At 31.3% G+C, this 25,118-nt stretch overlaps 1 protein-coding gene across 3 annotated transcripts; it reads left to right on the top strand.

The window, feature by feature from the left end:
* Nucleotides 1-343: 343 nt before the first annotated feature.
* Bma-rin-1 (Uncharacterized protein) lies at nucleotides 344-25,118 on the top strand (the record flags this gene model as incomplete). Of its 3 annotated transcripts, XM_043082065.1 has the most annotated exons (31): nucleotides 344-391; nucleotides 909-1,040; nucleotides 1,368-1,469; nucleotides 2,064-2,183; nucleotides 2,441-2,599; nucleotides 2,923-3,113; nucleotides 3,776-3,867; nucleotides 9,585-9,791; nucleotides 10,040-10,292; nucleotides 10,448-10,674; nucleotides 11,107-11,323; nucleotides 12,271-12,393; nucleotides 12,616-12,781; nucleotides 13,119-13,299; nucleotides 17,607-17,697; nucleotides 18,714-18,832; nucleotides 19,507-19,658; nucleotides 20,306-20,423; nucleotides 20,561-20,689; nucleotides 21,007-21,192; nucleotides 21,490-21,612; nucleotides 21,818-21,974; nucleotides 22,105-22,231; nucleotides 22,384-22,550; nucleotides 22,639-22,726; nucleotides 22,961-23,132; nucleotides 23,316-23,452; nucleotides 23,582-23,804; nucleotides 23,917-24,128; nucleotides 24,502-24,710; nucleotides 24,956-25,118. In XM_043082065.1, 31 exons carry the CDS (start codon nucleotides 344-346, stop codon nucleotides 25,116-25,118), a joined length of 4,791 nt encoding a protein of 1,596 aa, XP_042937999.1. The 3 variants fall into 3 exon arrangements, with proteins under 3 accessions (XP_042937999.1, XP_042937997.1, XP_042937998.1); XM_043082063.1 differs by lacking the exon at nucleotides 17,607-17,697 and having other exon boundaries at nucleotides 13,119-13,324; XM_043082064.1 differs by lacking the exon at nucleotides 17,607-17,697 and having other exon boundaries at nucleotides 13,119-13,324; nucleotides 20,522-20,689.

Here is a 25,118-nt window from a genome sequence, read left to right as displayed (position 1 = left end):
ATTATTCATAACAGCCTCACAATGTCCATCAAAATGTGTTCATTCCATTTTTTCATTATTGTAAACTCGATGTATTTATGTTTCGTATTGTAGAATCGTGTGTTACTATTTTTAGCGCTAATCAAATCAGACAGAGTCGAGGTCGATATCTATCGAGCTATATCATGTTGACAACCTTTTTTGCATATCTTATTGAAATGGTTATATGAAATGCTGAAGTAGTCATTGTTTTTTGATTGATTTCTCCGGTCTGTAAATAATCACCGGCATACTTAGCGCTGCATCGATGAGGGAAGATGTGGAGTTAACGTGACATAGTGATTTAAAAGTAATGGTCAAACTAATGGTACATTTAACAGTATCTGTTGTTGAGCTCTGCGAAGATTGGGATGTAGGCAGTCATATTTTTTGTAGCCAAGAAGAAGGTACCTTACCCTACAGCGTAAAAACTCAAGATCCATATTTTCTCAATCTATTATTGATTCGTTATATGTAGAAATTTTCAGTTAGTATTCCGTTTCTGATCAAAAAAAAACGTATTTAAAACGTCCATACCGCATTGTTGCGAGAGATTTCGCCATCCTACACTTTGCCATTTTAGTAGCCATTTAGTTCCTTCTTTCCTGTTCGTTATCTGTTTTTATTATCGCTTGATGAATAAATAGTATAGAAAAATATAGAAAAAATAATAAATAGTAGAGAGAAACGATAATAGAGAAATATAAAATTAGGGAGATACTTGAAATGTTTGTCTTTTCCTGGTTGTCAGTGTTAACTGAAATTTTTTTAGAATATTTTGAAGTCTTAGTTTGCAGCAGTTTTACTGCTCTCAGCTGTTTTCCTATGTATTTAATTGTATTCTTTGAAATGCTGAGGAGTTTGAATTTCAATCCCCAGTTATTTTGCAGATAGTGGATGATGCTTTATTAATCAGAATAAAGGAAAATAGTCAAAAAAGCAACGAAAATATAACAACAATTGCTGATATAAATATGAGCAAGAAATGTGAAGCTTTCATTATCGACAACGGACCTACTGAGGTTACGACATACATAATAGACCATAACATTTGCACGAAATTTAATTCAGGTCTCTCAATTCTCAGGAATTTAACGAGTTTAGTAAATTTTGATGCTGAGAGTGGTAAATTATTATTATTATTATGAAATAATTTCCATATAATAGGAAGCTTTGCTAATCTTATCATAATTGTATAACAAAAATCACTTTCAGCTACTCATGCCTCGATATATTTATTTGATACTTGACTTGTGCTTTTTCATTATATTTTGTTGTCGACAGGAGAAATGGCTTATTTATGGAGAAGCTGGGAAAACTCAGTAATGCCTTTTCGAAATCTTTTACAGTTTCTCGATCAGGCGGTACCGACAACAGTTATGAATAAATGTGTTCCGATAGAATGTACGAGTAATCCAGTTATAGATATACTAGCTTCAACAGCTATGGATGTAAGGATTACTCTTATTCTTTCAGGTTTTAGATGGAGAACTGCTAATGCAATACTACTTTTTATTAAAACTTAGTTTGGATGAGAATAGCGTTTGAAATAAAAACGTTTTTACAGTAAAGTTTTATTTTACTGAAATTTCTGTCTGTATATGTTGAGGTCATTTGTTGTTTTGAAAAACAAAATTGATATGTGAGAACAAATCTCTACTGAGAATTAGTCATCGGCGGGTGAAAATGGCTGTCGGCGAACAACAATACCAATGGAAAGCTGTATTTTGTTTCTCCAATCGTTGTGTAAAAAACTGTTTCACTAGTTCCATGAAACTCCCTGGAGGAAATAGCTATAATACTGTAGTAGTTTAGTTATGATTTCTTGTTGAAAATGACAGGTAAAATATATTGCAGAAGAGAAGCTGTTTTTAGATGTTTTTAGATTTTTAAACCTTTGCTGTTTCTGAGTTGCATTTTTATTCTCTCTGCATAATTGATTTATGAAGACTTCCAAATATTTTTGCATTAGCTAATCATTTCATTTACATTTGTATCGGAAAGATTATGCCAGTTTCGACGTTTAGTTTTGATTTTTATTTCAGCATCCTAAATCACCAACAAACTTCAAAGTAAGTATTGGTCGTATGAAAAAATCTACAGCAGTACAATGTGACAGACGCACAACCTCATCAAAAGATAAGAGAAAAAGCAAATTCGTTGAAGTAAGTTGATGCTAGCTGATTTATTTCTTTAAAAGTTTTAAGGAAATAAAATTTCTTTTAGTTCATATGCACATGTAAGTAACAATAAATAATGGAATTAGATTAATCTTTTATTTACTTTGTAGTTGAATCAGAATCAAAACTGGAGTGACTCAGAAACTTTGTGTACTTTAATTTCCAATAGAATTAAGTATTGTTTAAGAAATAAACCACTTCAAGTTCAAATGTGCAAATATATACCGTCAGCACTTTTGCAGTTGCTAAATCATGGAGAAAAAAGTCAAGATGGTGCAAAAAGTGCAAGTGAAAAAGGGATCACGCTGTTGGAACAAATTATTCGCACGCATCCCATTTGGTATTTGCAGCATATCGGCCGTTCCGCTGCTACCCATTTGCTTCGCCCAATGAATGAAGGGGTAAATGTAGTTTCCAGTCGTTTTCTAAATTCAAACAGGAAAATCGTTGCTCATAAATGAATCGTGTAGTGCGTTGTGGCAATTTGATCAGATTTTAAAATGCGTAATTCTCTACACTTCATTGCTTTTATTATATCTACAATTGAGATTTTGGAATTTTCACATTTCTAACATTAATTAATTATGATAATGTATTATTTCTTAAATCGGATATTTTTTATGGATCTTTTTTTCTTGATTCGGATAATTTATGAAGTTTAAACAAATCCGAGTGTGCAGTTTAAGAGATAAAAGTTTAATTCTGTTTCCTTAATTGTTTTTAGGCTTTTATTGTGCGGTCATCATCAAAACCTAATTCAATGGCATTAAGTATTCGTTCACCTCCTGGTTTAGCATCCGATATTGATCATTATCTAATCGAATCATCCGGTTCGGATAAAAGTGTACGTGTAGAATCGTCGCCATACTATTTTAAATCACTTCCTTTATTAATTGAACATTATTGTTTGAACGGGTAAGTTATAATTTTTAGATATCTTGATTTAGATGTTTTTGAAAATTTTGAAAACCTTTAAATGCCAAAGAACTTTGTAATCAGAAGTGTATTTTTGTATTCTTGCTATGTTGTTTTAAATGAACACTGCCAAAATTATCGGTAATTAGGAACAGCACGAGCATTGCGTTGTCATGCAGAATACTGAGAGCACACTATGCTTCAATAAAATTCTTTTTTGACGCTTTGACGTACCTGTTATACGAATCAAAAGATTAAACATATATTCTTTAATTTTTCATTTCGTATGGACATTTAAAAATAAATGTTAAATATATACAATAGAATTAATGTTAAGTACTTGGTTTTATTAGTGGAAATTATGTAAGGATTTGATAAAAAAAATGAAATTTACATAGTATGTTCACTCAAACTTTAGGGATATTGCATATCCTTATGCACTGATATGTCTAAGAGGAAAACTTATAGAAATCGTGAATAAAAAACATTTGATTTTTTTCTTTATTTTCATATGTCGCTTACCATAAATTCGCTGTGCTCTTACTCTGAGACCTTATCCCTTGCTTAAGTTTGAAATGTGAAATGAAATTTGGAAATGTAAAAAAAAAAAAAAAAAAAACTTGAATACATGAAATTCATTTTCTGTCATTTTTGATTTTCAGTGAAGAACTTCAGACTAATCTTGTCTTACCGGTTGCAATTACACGCTGCTGTACGAGCATGCAGTTACAGAGTCTGGCACTGATGGGTCAAGGTTAGTGCAGTGTTTAACATTCTTTTATTTTCTGCATTTTCCACTATTATCCTCCAATGTCCTTTATTTTGGTAATTGTTTGTATGGTATTTCTTGTATTCTTAATGGTTTTATAAGTCTTTTTGTAGTTCTTTCATCAAAGTAGCGGAAAATTTAAGTTTTCTACTTCCAAGTTTTAGGGCTGACATAAAAGTTGGCGGACTTCAATCTGTTTTTTTGACGGTTTCGTTTTCTGTATGCTTGCTGCCTTCATTCTTGCTTTTTATTTTTTAAAAAAAAATATACTGAATTAGGTAAATGAGTTTTGTTTTTTAATTTAAGGATTTATGATATGGCGGGCTGTTTTTGACATCAGATAAAATTGTGTTAGAAACAAATTGTAAATTATTTTGGATCTCATTCCCAAATGCTAATTTGGTGCATGCATTTTCTCCAACTTTATGCACAGGGGGTTCTCTCTTCGCAGTTTTCAAATTTGAATCTAATGGTTGTGGATTGCTGTGAAGTGAGGTATATATACATATACATATATGGTAGAGCAGTAGAACATTTTCTTGTTGGTGACCTTTGTCCTTTCCGAACATTTGTCTGTCATTCCTGCTTAAAAAAGAATTACCCTTCTTTAATTAATGCGTTCGCACTTCTTGGATATTTTTCTTGTGCATTTTTTGTTCAATTTTCCTGACTTTTGAATCGGTTTGAATAAAGCGGTCACGCAAAAAATAGGCTGATATAAATCAGTGTTAAATCCAATAGTGGTAAAATTAACAAAATCCAAAATCGAGTCTTTTTAATCACTTATGAAGATTGAATTTCTTGTAAAACAGGCAGGTGTTTAATATTCAGTATGCTTAGAATGAAGTGATGCACTATAAGCCACAGAGAATTAATGTAGCAGTGAATAAATAGTTGATGTTTAAAAGAAGATACTGGGTAAGTTCCTGTGCTAAATATATCCTTTATATTTTGTAATATATGAGGATTTATAAAAGATTCAGGCAAAATAACTTAAAGTATTTTAAGTATCAGGCGTAAATTTTTTATTTTCGAAATTAAGTTTCTTTTTCCAGCTTATCTTACATCTAGGATTTCCGTTTACTACTATTTTTAAGTATTCTGTTTTTCTAGTATTTGTTTTAAATATTAAATTATTTCAACTTAAAAGTACTGGCAGGTTGGTTTTTCTTTAAAAATAAATTGTTTTTGAGAGTAATACATGCTAATAAAATCCCATTAGAAAGCAGCATCTCTCTGTATACTTCTGCGAATAGATACAGCTAATATCATGTTGGCTTACAGAATTGGTTTGTTTTCAATGCAATCTAGTTTGTTTAGTGTTATAATGTTCAAAGTCAATCAACTTAGGGAAAAAATATTCCAATGTCTCGACGCACTTTTTTCCCTTATTCACAATAAAAAGTGTGAAAGCATGCTTTATATTTTTATTTATTGTTGTTGTCTGATAACATTAACTGAAGATTTCCAAGTAAAAATTTCTGTTATTTCACATATAAAAATTAAATAGGTGGAAGAAAGCAATTTCCATATATTTGTGATCAATAAGAGGCAAAGAAATCAAGTTTTGTTGGAGTAAAACTTCGTCTTCAAGCCATCGGAAAGAAGATATGTAGAAGAGGACATAAACTTTTTTAACAGCAATTATAAGATTATTGAGGAAATTTGTCGTTTGTAAAGGAAATTCGGATTTATTCATGTTGAGGTATGGGATGCAATTTTCAAAAATAAAAAATTTGATTGCATAGTAATTATTACTTTATTATATTTCTTTTCATGGTTTCTTTAACCTCTATTTTACCAACCTCAATTTTTATATTTATAATTTCTTCCTTATCTGTCGTTCAAGGGCCTTTCACCATTCAATATTGTCCACAGTGTTCTAATCTAAATTCTTCGCTTACTTGGATTTAATAAGGAGTAAAGAATTTGCTTCGTAATTCACCTAATCATTGTCATATCTTTATTATTATTATTATGATAAATCTGAAAATGGTTTAATAGAACTTGAAGCATACAAAAATAGAATGGTTCTCACAAATCTTTACAACGTGGCTGAAGATTTCGTGTTTAAGTAATCTAAAGTTTGATTTTCCAGAAAATATTTATGCGCTCATTTATATCTGACAATAAATGACTATTATGACTGGACCCCATTTTGTATTAGTAAAGGCAAAGAATCAGAGAACCTTTCTTTCCTGGTGAATTTCTTATCCTCCTATTAATATTCTTGGAATGAGGTTTCTTATGCCAACATTGGGATAAATTATAATTCGTCAAACCACTGATTTAGAAATTATAAATTTTTCTAAATCAGTGGTCAAACCTCTGATTTAGGAAAAACTTTCAAGTTTTACAGAATTCTTCGAACCTTTGCTTATGAAAATGTCAAGAAATCCTGTCGGGCAGATGCACATTCTTATATTTAAAAAATTTTTCAAGTGAAATGAAAATTTTTCAGTTTTGAAAAAAGAACAGAATGAATTTTTTCTTTAACTCTGGAAATTTGTTTGAAAATTAAAATAAAAAAATTTTTTTCAACTCAAATGAAAAAAATTTAGTTCAGAAAATGATAGAAAGACATACGGTGTCTTTGACTTTTCCATACAAATTGAAAACATCAAATTTCATTTGTATTCGATATTTTTTAACAATCTGACCCATTTCAATGCATCACTTAGATGGCTGCATTATTCATCATCTGGCTGTTTCGATCTGAAGGTCCTTTTGCAGTTTGCAAAATTTACGATTTCAGTATTGATTGAAGCTGCGGATCCTTGAATTTAAGGATTCATAAAGACTATCTTATTGTAAGTTCTAACTGCATAACACACTTAAAGATGCGAGGAAGCAATACTGAGCAGTCGTTGAGCTTTACCAAAGGATTTGAAGCTGTAACACACGCTGCCCTTCACATTACTTTTGATGTTTAAAATATTTAAGTTACTTCGATTCAAAATAAAAGAAATTAGAGAGAATAAAACAAATCGCTTAACCTAGTTATCTGAAATGGACTTAGCGATAAAGTAGATTGAAATTTTATATAAAAAAGGTTATCAAATAATATTCTATAAAATGTAATTGGCGGTTTTGAATTAACCTTCAGCCCTGATCCTTTCGTCTTTCTTGCTTCTCTTTCCTTCTTTTCCCTTTCAAATTCACTGCTTTCAATACCATAACTTTCAGTATCGTAAACAAATGTCCTAGTGTTGGCAGATATTTTATTGTTATTGTTAATTCTTTCCAAAATAAACTCCCACTTTATGCTGCTTTCACAGTTTTTTCCGTTTCCTGAATTTGTAAATGATTATATTCCTTCAGTGTTCAGTATTATATGATGCTCAAGTGGAATTTTATAGTGTAAGCAGATGAGTATAAACATAAATATAGGTTATGATGAAAATAGTTTTAGAAAATGCTATTAACCCAAATAGACAGCCGACTTGAATCAATTCGATGTAAATATGGCTTGTTTCAGTTCTCTGAGGGAACTTAATTGTGTAATTGTGCTCGAAAATTCATTTTTTAAAAGTGGCATAAATTATATATATATATATATAACGAAAAAAAATCTAAATGGCGAGCATTTTCCTTTAAATTTTGGTTACAAATACTGCTTAAAATCTTTGTTTTCGAAATTGTTACTGCTGAGAATTAGAAATTGTTTGAAGTCCGCTGTTCAGTTTGGATATCATTTTCATGCTTAAATATAAATGGATAAACAGTCATATATGAAATGAACACTGATAAACATGTATGATATATTGAGAAGGATGCTTAGAAACATAATTGTCATACTGCTACAGCTGTTTATCACTTATTTTTACTTCTGGCATCGTATTATGTAAAGGGAAGTATTAATTAAAAAGTTGTTTAAACTCATATCCGTTTGTGAGTGTTTAATGTTTAATCCATCCTTACTTTGACAATGTTTGTCTTTTGATTTGCAAATTAAACTCTTTTGAGTTAGCATTTTGTATGTTTCACTATGGTACATGGGAACGCAGTTTTTCGTGAAAACGGTTGTGCGAAATTGTTTAAAATTTAAGTATGTATCATCACTTTGTGATGTAATGTGCATCATTTTTTTCTTTTTTGAGCTGAAACATGAAATTGTTTAACGGAATTTTTGGCACATTCCTTCTAACAAATAATGCCCAATACATTATCTTAACGGTCAGGTCAAGATTTGCTCTTCCAATCAGTTTCTTCATCACTTTCTCATATTTTTTAAAGATTATAAGAGGAACCTAATATGAGGAATAAGAAAATGTAGCCTTTTTTTGTGTTAGACTTTTCTATAAAAGTTTTGTTAAAGTGATAACGATCAAAATCTACTTATAAAGTACTACTTTCGTTATGTATATGTGAAACATATATTAAAATATATATAGAAAATTAAGAGCGGAATTTGTTATTTGGACGTTTGCCGTGTTTAGACTTCTACTTTGTGGTTATACTAGGAATGGCAACAGAAATAATTTTACCTTTTTTAAGTGTTTTGAAATTTCGAAAGAAGGAAGACTAAAGAAAATATTGTTTCTAATCTGTCGCTGTGCTACTATAAATTTATGCATGCTAACGTTATACATTATGCATATATTTATGTTGCCGTCTGTATTGATAGTGATCATTTTAAACAGCTGCTGCATTCATGCATTTTGATATTTACACCGCGAATCCGAAAATCTTTTCTGGATTTTATACTCTGTGTTGTGGCAATTTTCTTTAAGTGCTTTTCATGGATTTTTTAAATTTCAAGTGGATATATTTTTTGAGGCTCAAAAAATTGCCTACAAAATACACAAAACAAAAAATTACAAAATACAATGCATAATTGCAAAAACAGTTGGAATGAAAAGGGATTTAAAGTACCTTACGATCAAATTTAATTTGCCACTCACATCCTTTTAACATCTTTTCATCGGTTAGTAATTTGTTCTATGTGCTGATGTTTTATTTTATATTTTCAGACAGATAAAGGAGATCCCTACTTATTATAAATTTTGGATTCCACAATTTGCGATTTATATTCGTTGTTAGTACTTGTCAAAACTTCAGTAATAACTTTAAGGTTCGCTAGGATTTTCTTTTTGGTTTTTCAAACTCTAAAATTTTGTTATTAGTTCAAAGATGAAATTTAGAGAGAGAGGGTGTATGTATATGTATGTTTTGATTTTTTCAAAAGATTGTGTTTCTTTTACATCATCATCCTCCACTTATGAGAAAGTGTAATCTTTTCTTTCGTGCAGCTGAAAGATTAATTGCTGATTTGCAGTAAAATCTTCCGGAACTGTATTTTCGGAGGGATTTTTTCATTTTTCGCATTTGCTCTCATTCCTAACACCTTGTTATTGATATGTTAATAACACACAGTTACTTCATTGGCATTCTTCAGTTTCACACTGTTTCTATTGAAGGGACAAAACTGGGTCACCTTTCAAGATCGTATTCTGACCTTACTGTGATTGAATTACATTATCTGATTACTTTGCATTTATCATCTTTAGTTCATTTTGTTATCATTATTGCGGCAACACTCTCTTTGTAAAATGAAAAAAAAATCTTGAACATAATAGATTAAATTCACAAAGTTCATCTTCAACAGAAAAATGATATCTGCATTCTATTATTCCTTATTTCAGTTTTATATTTTCTTTTACTAATGAATTTCATTGTTCTGAAATATTGAATTTTTGCAGATTTTTGGACGAGTGATATAGCACAAGAAAGTAGTGGTTCATCGCAGAAGCATTCGGATTTAGAATCGTCGAGTGTTCGTTACTCTTCGAAGAGGCGTTCAAGTTTTACAAAACATTATGTGTCAAACGCAACGAGTGGTAGTTCCGTTTCCAAGCGCGCCAATGAAAAACGTGTTAACAGTGTAATTAATGCTTGCATGGGTAAAGGTAAAAAATTACTCTGAAAATTTAGATCACAAAAAGAATAGTCAGAAAAATTTTGTGTGGAAATATATTTTTAGTTGGTAATGTTTGGTTTTGCATCTTTTTATTTTATTAGATATGCTATTTTAACATTTCTTCTCTCCGCCATATTTTTCCACTGATTTATCTTTCTTAGTTGTATCTGATGTAACGATGAACTTTCTGAGTTATTCTTTCAAAATTTGAGTTTTATATAGGTGTGATTGCTTCAGGAACATATATTTTGCATATGACATCACTCCAGAATAACTCAGGGATTGGTGATGTATCGACGCAGACTATTTCTGGTCGACGATCATTACTAAGGCATATATTTCGCTCAGAAAGCTCGTCAAATGCGATAAGTGGTAGCGATAATGGTACTAGTAACGGCAATGGTGAAAGGGATGCTGAAACAAAACCTGTAATGATAAACTTGGCTCAGTGTCGTGCTTTCACTCCTTTGAAAGAGCAGAAAATCACTTCGTTAGTCTTTATTCCTTCAAAAAATGTTGACTCTAAGTGAATCGAGTAATTTCAGTAATTCTCTTTTCATTTGTCCTCACCTTCTTAGTATTAATTGCTTCTGTATGAGAGAAATTGTCAGTTTGCACACAAATTTTAATCTCATATTCTTTCAGAAGTCAGTCAGCTTTGGCACTTTCATCGACGTCATCACTGTCAACGCAGCATGATGCTAATTCTTTACAGTCGTACATCGCCGATCAATCTGCTGATTGCTTAATTTTGGAACGAAATCAACATGCAGTCCCCTCCCTTCGTACCTTCAAACCAGGTCGTTCTGCCAATGGTGTTGTTACTCAGGAAGAGGTACAAAAATTAAACGGCTCAAATTCACATTTCAGAGGTATTTCCTTCGCTTTTCAAGGCCCATCTCTAAATATTCAGTACTGGATTTTAAGAAAACTTATTATATATGATACTTGACTATATATATATATGATGCCTGGCTTTTTGATCAGTTGGTTACTCTTTAAAATAAAGATATAAATTTTTTTATTTTATTTTTTTTTTTTTTTTTTTAGAGAGAGCTCAGTGTTTTATCATTTTAGCATATCAAAAGATGTCATTATTACTATCCTTATTTCATTTATACTGTCATCGGCTTTGTAAAGAAATATTTCCGTACAGTGAACCAAAATCTTCATGCAGATTAACTGATTGGTCTTTCAGCTTGGGAATTTATAAGGAATAAATTATCATGAATATAATGGATCTCCCTATCAACTTGCTTGAGCACCTTTTCCTTAATTCTTTATCTTGTGTGGCAAATTTTCAGTAAATCCAAAACCGGCTGTAAAACCGAAACCACTAGCACTAAGGCGCGAGCGGAGTGATTTGACGGCTGGATATGTACCACGTAACGCCGATTACTATAAAGAATATAATGCCGCTGCTGGTAGTGATGTTGGTGTTCGATGTACTTTGATGTCGCCATCTACATGTCCTGATGGAAATACCTTGTGTAAATGTTTGGAGGAATTGAAAAGGAAAAGGTATTCATTCCATTTGTCGGTCTTTGTTACTAATGTTTAAAATGCATGTCTAATCAATATTCAGGATTTTTCAGGATCTGTAGGACATTTACGTGAAACTTACGTAGAGGGAAACTTTTTTTCTGTTAATGATAGCAGACTATAAGAGAAATTACGTCTTTTTACTAATTTTTTACATTAATTATTATGTTCATGTAATAATGACTTAGATTCTGTTTGTAAACTTGATTATATCTGTGTTTTATGGCTTGAATTTGTTTTTCTTTCGTTTCGTAAATTTATATCAGTTATGAGCAAAATTTCTTCACTCAGGGAACGTTTACTTCAATATTTTTTCCTGCAACTTTTCTTTTTATCTGCAAATTTCATTAATTTTTACATGATTGTCCCGGTTTACATAGATTTGTCATATTATAAACAAGCTTTCAATTTCGGTTTTGATGTAACAGCTTAGTAAGAAAAGTCTCCTGAGTCCATTTGAAAGTTTATAACAATCCTATTCTGCTAAGTCAAAGAAAGAGGACAAAGATCCTCAAGTAAGGTTTGTATTTATTCGTCATTTTTTCTCAGTTTAAATATCATTCGAATTTTTGATAACCACTTACTTAAGTCACGGAATTTTTGTTTTAAATTAATGTTTTGAGATAACAAAATATGTATCTTAAATTGTACAAATTTATTTTATATTTCACTTGCATAAGATTTAAAAATTTTATAAAGCAGGAAAATTATGCAGTAATAAAATTTTATATATAGTTTTTATATTTTGATTACGACGAAATTGCTTTGCAGATAAACAGTTTAAAATAAGAAATCAATTCAAAGGAAGTTGGACGGAATATTCTTTAAGTGTTTTTGTTAATTCTTATGATCTCATAAAAATGCTTCTCATAAAAATGTTTCTTATGCTCTCAAAAATACAGCGTTGCGATCCATCTTTATTATAGACAAGAAGCAACAGTCGCAGTTTCTGAAACAAACTCCAGATCTGGTCATCAACAACACTCTCAGCGAAATCACTACAAGGAAAGAAATGAAACTGATTTTGGTAATATTAACGTGGTTTTAAGGTATATTGTCGGTCATATTTCGAAGATAATTTCGAGTAGATTCCAATGGATTTAATATCTCATTTAACTTATCCAAATAAAGGGTCATGGGGATGTTGCTCCGTTCCTTTTTTTTTTAAATGTATTTGAATAATAGTTCTATTTCGGAAAATAAGGTTAATCAGAGACTGAAATTCTCAGAGGTTTTGAAACATAGTGAAATAACAAATTTATTGACAACAGGACACGCTCCAGTGAAAGTTTTCGAACTGAGCAGCGTCGTCTGTCGGTTCCTGATTTGGCAGATTTGGCCCATACTTCATTAACAAATGGTGTTACCGGAGTTTTAGCCACTGCGAAAGCATTAACTTCCAAGCTTGGTCGAAATCCAAGAACTGGAGAATTACAGGTTATGACTATTTAATCTAAACATCCTTTTCCACTAAGTACTGTTTCTGCTTCTGCCGATAAGTGCTGTTTATCCTACCATTGTAGGATAAACATTTACAATAATACGGCATTATAAGGATAAATATAGCACAGTTTAAAAATTAATAATGTTTTTTACTCTCATTTGTACCAGTAATTTATTAAATGCTTAACCAACTATAAATGATGGATAGATAATATTGTTATGGTTCCTAAAACTTTTGGACGATGTTATTGCTTTCATTTGTTGTTAATTTTGACTGTATTCTCTAGTTTACAAACAGATCACTACGGCTTAGTTTACAAACATATTTTAGACAATAAATGAAGGATTAGTTACACCAGTAATACGACGCAAACAGTACATCAAAGATATACATGGAAATAATTCAACAAACGATTGGCGTACTGGGAGTTTGCTCCAAAAACCATCATTGACTCATAAAGAGCTAGCGAAACAAGCTGAGCAGGAAGATATAAGACATGACGGCCGCGACGGTGCAGAACCTATCTTTACCAGAAAGTTAGTCGTTCCAAAAATCTTATTAAAACGGTATAGCTTGCATATTTCCGCAGAATCTGTGACTTGTAAAATAATGCTTGGTACTAATAATTCGCAATATTATTATTTTTTTTTTTTTAATTTCTAAATAAATTTCTAAACACTCTGATGAAACTTAAATTATTATTAATCAAATTTTATAATTTGTTACGTTGACGTGAAGATTAACTCTAGTTTTATGGAGACCTTCCTTTCATCCCTCATTCCAAAAGCTAAACTTTTAAAGAAATGGGTTTGTTTCACTAGATATGAAAATAATTGACGTCATCATGATTGTGTGAGGAGAAAGAAAGAACTCCTTAATTACATAGGTATTTTATTATTCACCATCTTTATCGTCTCTGCTCTCTTTTTCGTTTTTTATTCAGTCCGGACTGTCTCTTACAATGTTGTCATCCATAGCCATAGGTTGTTGTTGATCCTCGTTTGCTTGACATATTGCTAAAGTATTACTTATGCTAAACAAACGAGGTTTGTGTCTTAGTCCAGTTATATGTGCGAATTATTATTATCATTATTGTTGTTGCCTTGGCCACGAAGTGTTGAAAGATAAATATTTCGTGGATCTGTGTATGTATGTATGGTGTGCGTCGGTATGTGTTGTGTGTTATTTGTTGATCGCTGCTGGTGTAGGCGACATTTCTGCAACGCTGAACAGGCATTGACTGTGTTCATATTGGAATCGAACCCGTTTATATTTATGCGTGCATATTTCTGCATACTTACTGAGATCTGTCGAATTAGAACCAATTTGAAGGACTTCATATATTATTTTTTATTTCCCATATTTGGTATTTCTCTCACTTTGCTATCATTTATGTTTCGTCGATTTTCCTGGCCGTGTTGCATTTGTCACAACTTCTTTCTACTTAATTATAAAAAATTCTAATTTTATAGTAACTGCTTGATAGTTATGGATGAAAGGATCAAGGAAGAATGCTATGTGCCTTGTAAAATGAAAGCTTAAACTGCAATTGCGAATTCAAGAAACCTACTCCTATAGAAACAATGATTAATTCATCGTTGTTGAACTGTGGATTAACCAGTGAAAGAGTGTGATTGTAAGAATCGAAGACAGTTTTAATACATTTGCATATTTCACAATTTATTTATTGTCGTTATGATAATGCTACTTTGTTGCTTTCTATCATAATTAATTTTTTTTTTTTTATTTTTCTCTCTTATTTTGACCACATAGAATTTTATGGAAATTTGAAGTGAGGAAGGAAGTATGTTGATCCAAATGTAGATTGCATGAGTAAGAATTGTTTCTGAGAAATAGTCTTTAAACTGAGTCGCTGATCTGTGCACTAAAAAATCCGAATTTTTATAGCTGAATTTCCTCACACTGTGAAGAATTTTTGGGTCATGTGAAGAATTTGCAAGGACTGTTTCAGAGTATCTTTCTGGATTTTATAAATGACCTGAATGAGAACATATTCGTTTCATTTTTCCCTTTCATGCAGAAACCGTGTTCTCCATTTCTTAAATTAGTGACGATGTATTTTTAGCTCTCCGATTTTTGCAGTTTCTTCTTTCTTTCTGTTGTATTTATATGAGGATTAGCAGGAAACGAAATGATGAGAATGAAAATTTGAAATATCTCGGTAGATTGTTCCAAACTTCCATTTCCTAGTCCATAAAGATGGCGAATTCTTCAATTTTCAATTTCTTTGTGGAAATAACATATATATATATATATATATATATATATCCAAGTTATCTCTAGTTCTTTTTTGTCTTTCTCTGTCTAAATTAATTTGAAAAAACAATGTCGCAATTCGAAGCTGTCTTACTTGTGGAGTCATTCATAGACTTCATTTTTTGACCATTGTTCTGAAATATATCTGATCTTTAATCTTTCTTTTTACTGCTTAATTTCATTGACTGAAAAATCTGCAAACTTCTCTCATATCATTTCATATAATTATGCGTAAATTGAAACCAGAAGAATTAGAAAGAATTGTAGAAAAAAACAGAATTATAGAAGTGGCAATAGTACCATTTCTTTTTTCCTTATTGTTTTTTTTATTTTATTTTTCTTTTTTGGCTGTTTATATTCAGAATATTTCATATTTTATTCTATATCGCGCCTGACTTTTCTCGGACTTATACCATCTTAATTTTGTGTCAAGTATAAAAAATGATGATTGTTGAAGGGCACGATCACTTCCACGTACCAAAAAATATTGCAAATCTTAACAGCTATGAAAAAAGTTTGGAATTTCTATGCTTGAAATGTTTCTTTAGTGTATTCTTTATAACAGTAAAATTATGATATTTATTTTGATAATTCATGAAAAAATGTGCGGTTGTTTGTTCACCAACTTTTATTATCATTTTACCTAACTATAACAAATTAATAAATAATCAAACTCGACATAAATTACTTTTATTTCTGCTAAAAACGAATTTATTTATAAAATCAATAAATATAAAAACTACTGGTGTAGTTCTACCACGATTCTTTGGCATGCAGTTTGTACTCTATTAGAGATTCGTTCTCTCATCTAACTCGTTATATATTTACTTCCTTGATAAAATTTTTTGTTCAGTACCATTGTCAAACCGTTTTGTTTAATTCAAAAGCGTTCGACATTTGTTATTAACTTTTAAAAATTTTAAGGAAGTAAAAAAGAATCGAAATTCATTTTTCTTGATTGAATATTATCACTAAGTTTCACTGTGTAATAAAAGTAGATATTTCTACTGCATTCTCATGATGCTAGCAATATTACTGTTAGTCACTGTAGTTATAAAATCAGTGCTTAATAAAGAGAGAATTCTCTCGATATTTATTATTTTTATTGCAACTGTTCAATTTTCCTCACTTCAATATGCTTGTTTGAATGATTTTAATTTTAATGGAAGTAGTTTCCTTGATATTTTGATTTCCATGGTAATAGTTCGGTTCCTGATCTTACAAGTTCATTTCTGCATGAAAATGAAAATTATACACATGCGAACCAAACAAGTGGATCGGTAAGCGGCACACAAACACTAGTACATTCGTAATTTGGAATAATGTTTGTTGTTTCTGTAATAGTTTCAAACATTGGGTTTATACTGTCCCTTTCATTAAAAATTTTTAATTAAAACATTTCAAAAAAGATATTGCAGTTTTATTTTTATCGCAATTATTATGATTTAAATAGTTTTCTTTAGAAGACGCAATGAATTCTTAAAATGAAACTCAGAACTTCAGTGTCTTCGTTGATCTTCCTGTCGGTTTTGTAACACAGATACAATTTATCTCTTTATTACTAAGTTTCGCATTGGAAGCCTGCATAGATTGGAAATAAATATTTTGTTTTTAGTTAGATTTTAGTGTTTTTACTAAGGTTTTCTGGATAACTTATGTCTTGTCATTTAACAATTAATAATTTTCTCAACAATATTTTCTAAACAATTCCACATTCCTTATGGCAGAGACGGCGTTAATAGATAGTTGAGCGTGTTTTTTTTTAGTTTTGTATATTTGGTGTATGATCATGGAGATCGTATATAATTTGTGTAACAAAAAGGGCATTTACTATAGAATATTGTGGTGAATCTAACTGTAAAAAGCGGTAGATTTGTGTTATTTTTCGGCAAAATTGAAAAATCGAATAAACTAACTATTTGTACTTTTTTTGATACCAAATTATTCAAGCATTAAATTGCAATATTGGCTTTTCTTAAATTATAAAAAAAGTATTGTTTGTCGCTGAAACCATTTAGTACATAGCTTTTTTCTACTTTGTTTTTCATTTGCCTCTAGTTGTTTTTCATACATGTCTCGCTATTCTGAGTGGATTTTTCTTTGACCCAATTACAACTTTCTGTTTTTCTACTTGCGGTCGGACTGATCAGAACAAAATATTTACCAATATAGAGATTTAGTAATGAGACAGCGTTTTTACTACACTAATGTTTTCCTTCTTGTCAATTTGGTTATGTTGATTTGAGATGAATGTTTTCTAATTCACTGAAGGGTTTTGTCCTTTTCACTGTTAAATTTCAATTTCCATCTTTTCCGTTTACTCTTTCCCTGTCTACTTTTCCGTTTTCTTATCATAAATGTTTCAACTGCTAGGTATTTCTGTGTTGTCAAGAGCAAATTTATTTATGTTATTGATGGTGATACTTCGTTTTTTTTTCTGCAGTAATTCAAAAGAGGGTTCTGTTTTGCCTTCTGAATGATTATATATTCCCAGCTTATTAGATTGCTTTCTCGTTCTGATCATAAAAAGTTAAAATACAGGCGCAATTGAGTGGTGTCCATTACGAAATGAAATTCGAGTGTTTGATCGCAGAGAAGAATTGTTACTCCAGCACGAAGTACATGTTTTGAGGTTAAAGAAATTATTCTTTTTAACCCAGGAGTAGTTGATGCAATAACGGTAGGAGGTAGTTTTGGTTTTCTGAGTTCGTTCACATTTCATTCGAACTCATTTGGCTTTTCAAGGCTGTTCCCTCCTTCCGAATTATTGTTGTCATCGCGCGCAGACAATATTAGTTTTGGTTTTCCACTCCAAGTTCTGCTTAGTTCCTCGCATCTTTTTCAAGATGGAATTTTTGTCTACTTACGTTTTTATACAAAGCTCTGATCTGAACTCCAGTTTATGAAGCCAATAAATTATCTTATAAATTACCGCACTGGATTTTTTGTTGTCGTTTAGCGATTCAAAAATACAGGATTGTTCTTATTGGAATACTCCATTTCTGCTTAAAATGCATATGCATTATTATTACTTTTCTTTTTTTAGAAATTTGATTTTCCTTTCAAATTTTGTTTTGAAATTGATTTTTTAATGAAGTTATGTAATAATTAAATTAAGAGTAGTCTTATCATTAGAAAAAAAACTTAAGCTAACAATTAATTGGAAATTATCTCTCCTGTATTCCTGGGTAAGATATCTGACAGACTTTAATTTGTATTCTTGGAACTTCTTAGATTCTCGATTAGCATGTATAATATTTCTTGGTTCAAGCATATAGTTTTTTATTGCTTTAAAGTATGTTGAACTTGTTATATTTAGGAATGGATTAATAATTTATTTCCTGTTTTCTGAATGTTCACTCTGATAGTCCCATAGCTATCAAGTTTTGACTCGTAATTGCCTTTGCTTTCTGCAGTTGTCTTTTCTGAAAATACTCATTTTCATTGTCAATTTGTCTTTTAGTTTATCATGAGATTTCTAATATTCTTTCATTTTTTCATTTTTGGAAAATTCAATTTCTTTGAATTATGCAAATTTTTTGATAGGATTTATTTAGTAGTGCTTAAGTGTTTCGATTATTGTTTCTTAAAGCAATAAATTATATTGCGCTTGTTAGTTCAGTTATAAAATTTTTTCATGAATTTCAGGTTTCACAGCGAGAGACACTCCAGAGAACGAGTTTTTGCACCTACTAGTAGCAACACTGATTCATTATCATCGACTTCTATTCAGACTAATACATGGAGTCCGTCCGTTGCTAAACGAGGTAAATGTTAGTTGTGTATAAGTTGTTTCCTCTTCTATTCTTCAATATCCTTTGCTATTTCTACGATTTGCCAGTCACACTATTCCTTTGCATACGAATTTGTGACTTATTAGCATTCCATATAAAGAAATTAATCACAAATCATAACAACAGCAATACGTGTTTTATCCTTTCTTTTCTTGAATCAGGAAATACTAATAGATAGACATGATTAAGAGTGAGTCATGCGTTTCTTCAATATTATTCTCTGATTCTTTTCCAGAGGATACAATTAATATTAATGAAATAATTAATATCTGTTCGGAGACGAGGGAGGTGATATAAATATATACATACCATATATGTATTCATCTGTGAGATAAGCTTTTCAACTGAAATAGCTCAAAGCAAATTCATTCTTATTAGTTTTGAGAATCACAGAATATCTTAATTCTAATTGACTGGCAAAGCCAGCAAAAAAAGTACAAAATGCTTCGCAATCATGATTTACTGTTATGAGTCTTTGAATTTTATAATACTTTTAATTAAATGTGCCAATTATTTTCGGAAGGCTTAGTATTGGGAGTAGATTAGTACTTATTCTCTTTCTCTGTCTAATTTTCACACTGAATTATCCATTTTTTTTTTTTACTGAATTTCATTCGGAAACCGGAAACCTTCAAGAATATTTTCAGGGTCTTCCTTTGTTTACAATGTTTCTTCACCATCTATTGGCAACACAACTAATGAGCGTTTTACTTGTACTGGAAGTAATTTTGCTAAAGAACAAACGGCTGTTTGGTCAGCTGTGAATAGTGAATTGAAAAGTCGTCAAAAAATTGCAAAGGTTTGGCTTTACTTACATAATACGTAACACATATTGTAGCAGAGAAATCATTCATTCGAACTCCATATTTTTTCAGATGTATCCAATTTCTGGTAGAATAGATCACGCGCCATATAGGAATCTTTTTTTATTTTCTTATGTTCTTTCCCTGATAAGATGTAATATATTTCGTACCGTGAAGTATACCTTCTATGTTTTCTTATTTGTTTATCATTCCCTCCTACCCGATATTTGCGGTACAGTAGTAATAGTTTTGCTACTATCTACATTGTTGTTGATACCGTTTCCAGGAATATTGATAAATGGCGTAATATAATTATTGTAGTTTTTTCATCAATGAAAATAATTATTGCAATAGTTTTTTCATCAATGAAAAGTACATTTCTACTTGGTAGCTTCATGTTCAGTTCATCCATTTCAATAATTATATAGTTATTCCTTTTTTCATTTCAATTACACAGTCATTCTGCTATTCACTCATTCATTCCTTCCGTTGAATCTTTTCCATTTTAAAAACAAAGCAAAAACAATTTTTTATCTCTTTACTTCTTACTATAGTGGGGAAAAGTGAATTGGCTAGTGGCTAGTTAATATTATGTCAAAAAAGTAAATCATTTTTGGACTTCTCCAATATTCTTTTTTTACAGGTCCGACCAACTCCACAAATACCTTTGTTAAAGAAAAGTTTAACTGCGGTGGTGGTTGGAAGTTCGTTGCAGAATAAACTGCCTCTTCGTGGAATGACTACTGGAAATGGCAATCAAGGTTGTTGAAAGTTTATTAATCATTTTAAATTTGTTGAGATTCTTTAGCAATTATGAAATTTGTTTGAAGAAAAAGAATTTAAAAAACCACATTTTCAGCGTTATCAAAAGTTTTTCATTCTCAGTCGTCATTTGAAGGTTCTGTTCATTTACGACAAAATTTCGACGGCACATCTATTTATAGTGATAATAATTGCGGAAAGTTAACATCTGAATATGCTCATTTACCCGAATCCGCTGATACATTATTAAAATCAGATTTAATTGGTTAGGTTTTAATTATATTGAAACTTTGGGCTTTGTGGTTAAATTTTTTGATAGCCGAATTTTTGATAATGCTTTAAGTACTACATAGCACTAATTCGTGTTACAAGTTTAACGTGAAATCATTAGCTGTAATGTTGAAAACCCAAATTAATTATAATAATTTCGTGTTATAAATTAGCTGCTTATTGTGAAAGTTTGAACTCTGAATATCGTTCTGTAACTCAGTGAATAAATGAATTCCTTCATGAAGATATCAGCCTCTAGTTGGAAGAAAATTCTTGTTTAAATGTGACAACCAAGATTTATCAATTTTGTAGTGAAAACGAGGACTTCAAGTCAAGATCAAAATGGAAAAGATGATGATAATGTTAGTGTCGCTGGTACAGTCTTCAACGAACCGTGGGATTCTAATGTTTGGGAAAATTTGTTAGATTTGGCACATTATGGAGATGAGAAACCATCCACTCTTACACGGCACATCGACACGAATCAAACTGTCTTTGGTTAATTTTTATTATATTATAAATTTCTGCTTGAAATTTGTGAAGGTAGCCAATATTTGAGGAATTTTTTAAAGGTGGAAGCTCGAATATGAAAAAAATTCAACGACCATAGTCTTGTTTTTATGCTTTTCGAATACATGCTTGACATAACTAACTATACTATCGCATCATTCATTATTCGTTGCCAAAGTTCTGGGTTAGTATAACATAGATGAATTGGCCAGTAATATTTTTTAGCTTGTTTACTTTGAATTTGTCTTATCTTATTATGACATTAATAATTTTGTTTTTGCTTAGGCGGAGCGATTGCTGAAGAAGTCGATGATGAGGTGATTTGTTCTCTGGAAATGAGTTATAATGGTGAAGAGGAAAGAAGTTTTCAAAAATTACAGTCTATCACTAGTATAGATGATAGTCGAAGTACGACTTATTTATTTCATCCGTTTGGAAACACTCTTGATTCATTCTAAGTTAAAGAGAATTTCTCAGATTAAACTAAAAGGTCTCTGATTGATATTTCCGAATTTACGAACATTGGTTTGTCTTGGTATTTAGATAAACCTTCTATCATTTAAATTGTTTTTGATCTTTGTTTACATTTGCAAATTTTCTGTGATAATTCAAGATAATGCCGACTACGGTGTAGTGATTCGGAGGTTCGATAATCATCACCTAAATAATAATGCAGAGTCAGATGGTCGACGTAATGGTATTATAAACATTAATGCTTATTTGAAAAGTGAAGATAATTTGGATAAGCAGCAACAACTGGAAACAATATGGTTGGTTACTTCTTTTTAGGTAGAATTTCTAACTTTACAATTTTCTGTAACTTATTTCATATTTACTCGATTCCATTTAATTTAGTCGGATTATTCATTCAGATTCTCGCATTTGTTTCTTTGATTTCAGTAAGTCAGTCACAAGTGGTAGCGGAGATCCGGAAGCATCAAATTCATTTATGAACATAAGTAATGCTGGAGAAATGTCTGACGGAACAGCTACCATGGATAGTCATAAGTCAACAAACACACATTCAGTACGTTTTCTTGCTATTTTTGGCTAATCACTAGATTAATTACAACACTTTTATGTCTGAACTATAATTTTCTATTTTTTTGTTTTATTCTCGTATATGAAATATCTATGCTTTTCTATGTTCTTATGCTCCTATGCTGTTTTTATGTTTAGCTGCCGCGTATCCTTCCACGATATTCAAAGCTTGATGATTCGTGGCTTGAGTCTCTGGACGACATACCAACAAGCATTCGCGCACTATCACCCATTATTTCACCTCCAAGGTTGAAAAATAGTTTGAGTACAGACCCGGGTACAAAAATTCAGGAATACGTTGAAAGGTTTTTTTCTTTCAATTCGTATGCTGTTTGTTAAATTATCGGAAATTATATCCTTATTTTGACTCATAACTATAACTTGTCGTTACAGGCTATCACAGGAGGAAAACACAGTGTTCGGCGCTACTCTGCGACGCTTTATTGAATGTACATTTGAAGCAGAAGAGTGCGATCCACAAGTATTTTTTCGCCCTTTTCTAAGTTAGCAGTAATGACCAAATAATTTTTGGGTTTAGGCCAGTTTTAGGTAAACAAATGTTGGTGACAAATGGAAACCATGTCTAGATTTTAATTAGTATTATTCAGAAGTGCACTTTAAAAATTACTGCGAAAATTTCAGATCATTTAGAGAATTCAAATGGATTCTTATCTTAAAAAATATGAAAGGGAGTTGTTTTGGAACACCGTTTTAGGTGGTAATTCGAAATGTGCGACAGTTTTTAAATGGTTTAAAGAATTATCTGGTGAAGCATGGAGAAGGCGAACTTCATGATTTAATCGAAAAAGAACGCGCGCGATTGAATGCTAACGAGTTTTTGAATATTGATGCAATTTTAGAAGCCATTTTGCACAAAATTGTCCTTTGCAAGTTTTTCTTTAACGTAATGTATTTTTAGTTTAGCAGTGTAATTTTTTACTATATAGTTCCTGATTTACTTACACGGGACCTGAAAAAAATTTTTTTCTACTAAAATGAAATTAAAAGGCAAGATTCTGAAAAAGCTTTTTTTATTTTTGAAAAAAGTTGGTTAAAACGATAAAATTTAGGCCCTGTAAAACCGCATCTTTATCACTTGATGATACGCGAATATTCAAAAAATGGTTGGCTTCAAGCACTTTCTGAAAATCTTACCTATGTCCGAACTTTGTCGCCAGAGCAGTTAGGCTTTGGAGTCCGTTGTAAAGTACGTTTCTTCTGTATGATGTTGAATTAATGTTGTTAGAGTAGATTCTGCTAAAAAGGAATCTGAATTTGGGATTACTGGAATAAACTCGTTTTTGACTATGTGGCATCTTGACTGTAATGATTTTAGTTCATACCTCCTACAACTCAGAAAATGGAAACAATTAAAATTTGCTTGCGAAAAATGCAACATCATTATTCACCGCTGAAGAAACTAGAAAACTTACTGCGAGTGATATTTTTGGCAATTGGCAGGCAGCAGTCGTGCGACAATCCAAGCGGTGGTGATATGGAAAATTACGACCCGATTAGTATTGAAAGCAGCAAGATTAAAGTCTTACCTCCTGCTGATGGTTAGTACTAATAAAAATAGTTGATTGTATTTATAAGTTAGCATTCAGTTGTTAGATAAAATTCGAAAGTTTGATTAAAAGTCACTTAAACTGTAAAACAAATTAAATTTAGAATTGGTGCGATGGTTAGTGTATCTGTTAGCACGTACATCTACGGTCGGTTGTGAAGTTGAAGCGTGGTATATGTGGGAGCTGCTCCCAAAACAATTGCTGACTACTGGTGATTCCAGTTACTACCTCATTACTCTTTTTTCCGCCATTGATGTATTGAAAAATACTGAAAGCATTCGAAAGTTAGGTCAAGTGGATGATTCTTCAATAACGGTACCTTAATTCTTTTCTCTGCTTCGATTTAAACTTTTTAAAAGGCCTTGCATCTTGCGGATTATTGGCTCTCCAAAATGTTTGAATAGTCTAGAAATTATTTGATAAAATTTCGGACATCTCCATTACTTCTTAATACACTATTTTTTGTCATTAAACTTCCCGTAAAAGTATTAACAAGCAGTGAAGTCTCTACTCCGTTCTTGATTGGCCGTTTTATCTTTGATTAATTCATTGTATAATCATCTCGTATTTAAGTAGTGATTCATCAAGATATTAGTGTTATTCCTTCGTCACTGGAAAGCAAGTAATGCTGCGTAAAAGAATCTATGACATCTAATTTGCTGTCTTTAATGATTCCTTTTTTGTTTAGGAAGATGGATCATACTGTTCTTCACTAGGCAGTGTTAGTCCAGTGCTTTCATCATCGTCAGATGCTTTTGTAAAGGTAGCCGTGCCGGATGAACTGGATGGTTCTATCAGATACCACACATTTCCTGGTGTACCACAAATGACAGCTGGAAAGCTATGTCGCGTTCTTGCACATCAATTTGGCATTACAAATCCTGAAGATCATGGACTGTATGTTCTTTTTATTTCTTTTGATTATTTTTTACTAGAGTAATTGTATTTATAAATAAGGTATTATGTATTACAAAAATCTTTCCTTCTGCTCGACTGAAGATTGAAGATAGATTTCAAAAAGTGTATTTCCTATGGAACTTCTTTGAGATATCTTGAAACTTGTTAGGATCTTGGTACTCTGTGCAATGTTTGATTGTAAGCTCAGCGATCAGTACTTTTCTGGTTGAAATGTTTTATTTCAGATATCTGCTAGTTGATGGTTACGAAACATGTCTTTTGGCAAATGAATGTCCTGATTTAATTCGCCATCAGTTGAAGCAGGCACATAAGGCGCATTTATTTGCTTATAAACGGCATGAAGCGAAAATAGCTTGGCCTAAATTTGCAGTGTCTTCTCTTTCCTGA

This window comes from Brugia malayi, assembly GCF_000002995.4.
Source record: "Brugia malayi strain FR3 genome assembly, contig: Bm_v4_Chr4_scaffold_001, whole genome shotgun sequence".
Classification (NCBI taxonomy): domain Eukaryota; kingdom Metazoa; phylum Nematoda; class Chromadorea; order Rhabditida; family Onchocercidae; genus Brugia; species Brugia malayi.
The sequence above is the reverse complement of the archived record's forward strand: the minus strand, read 5'-3'. Positions and strand labels throughout refer to the sequence as shown.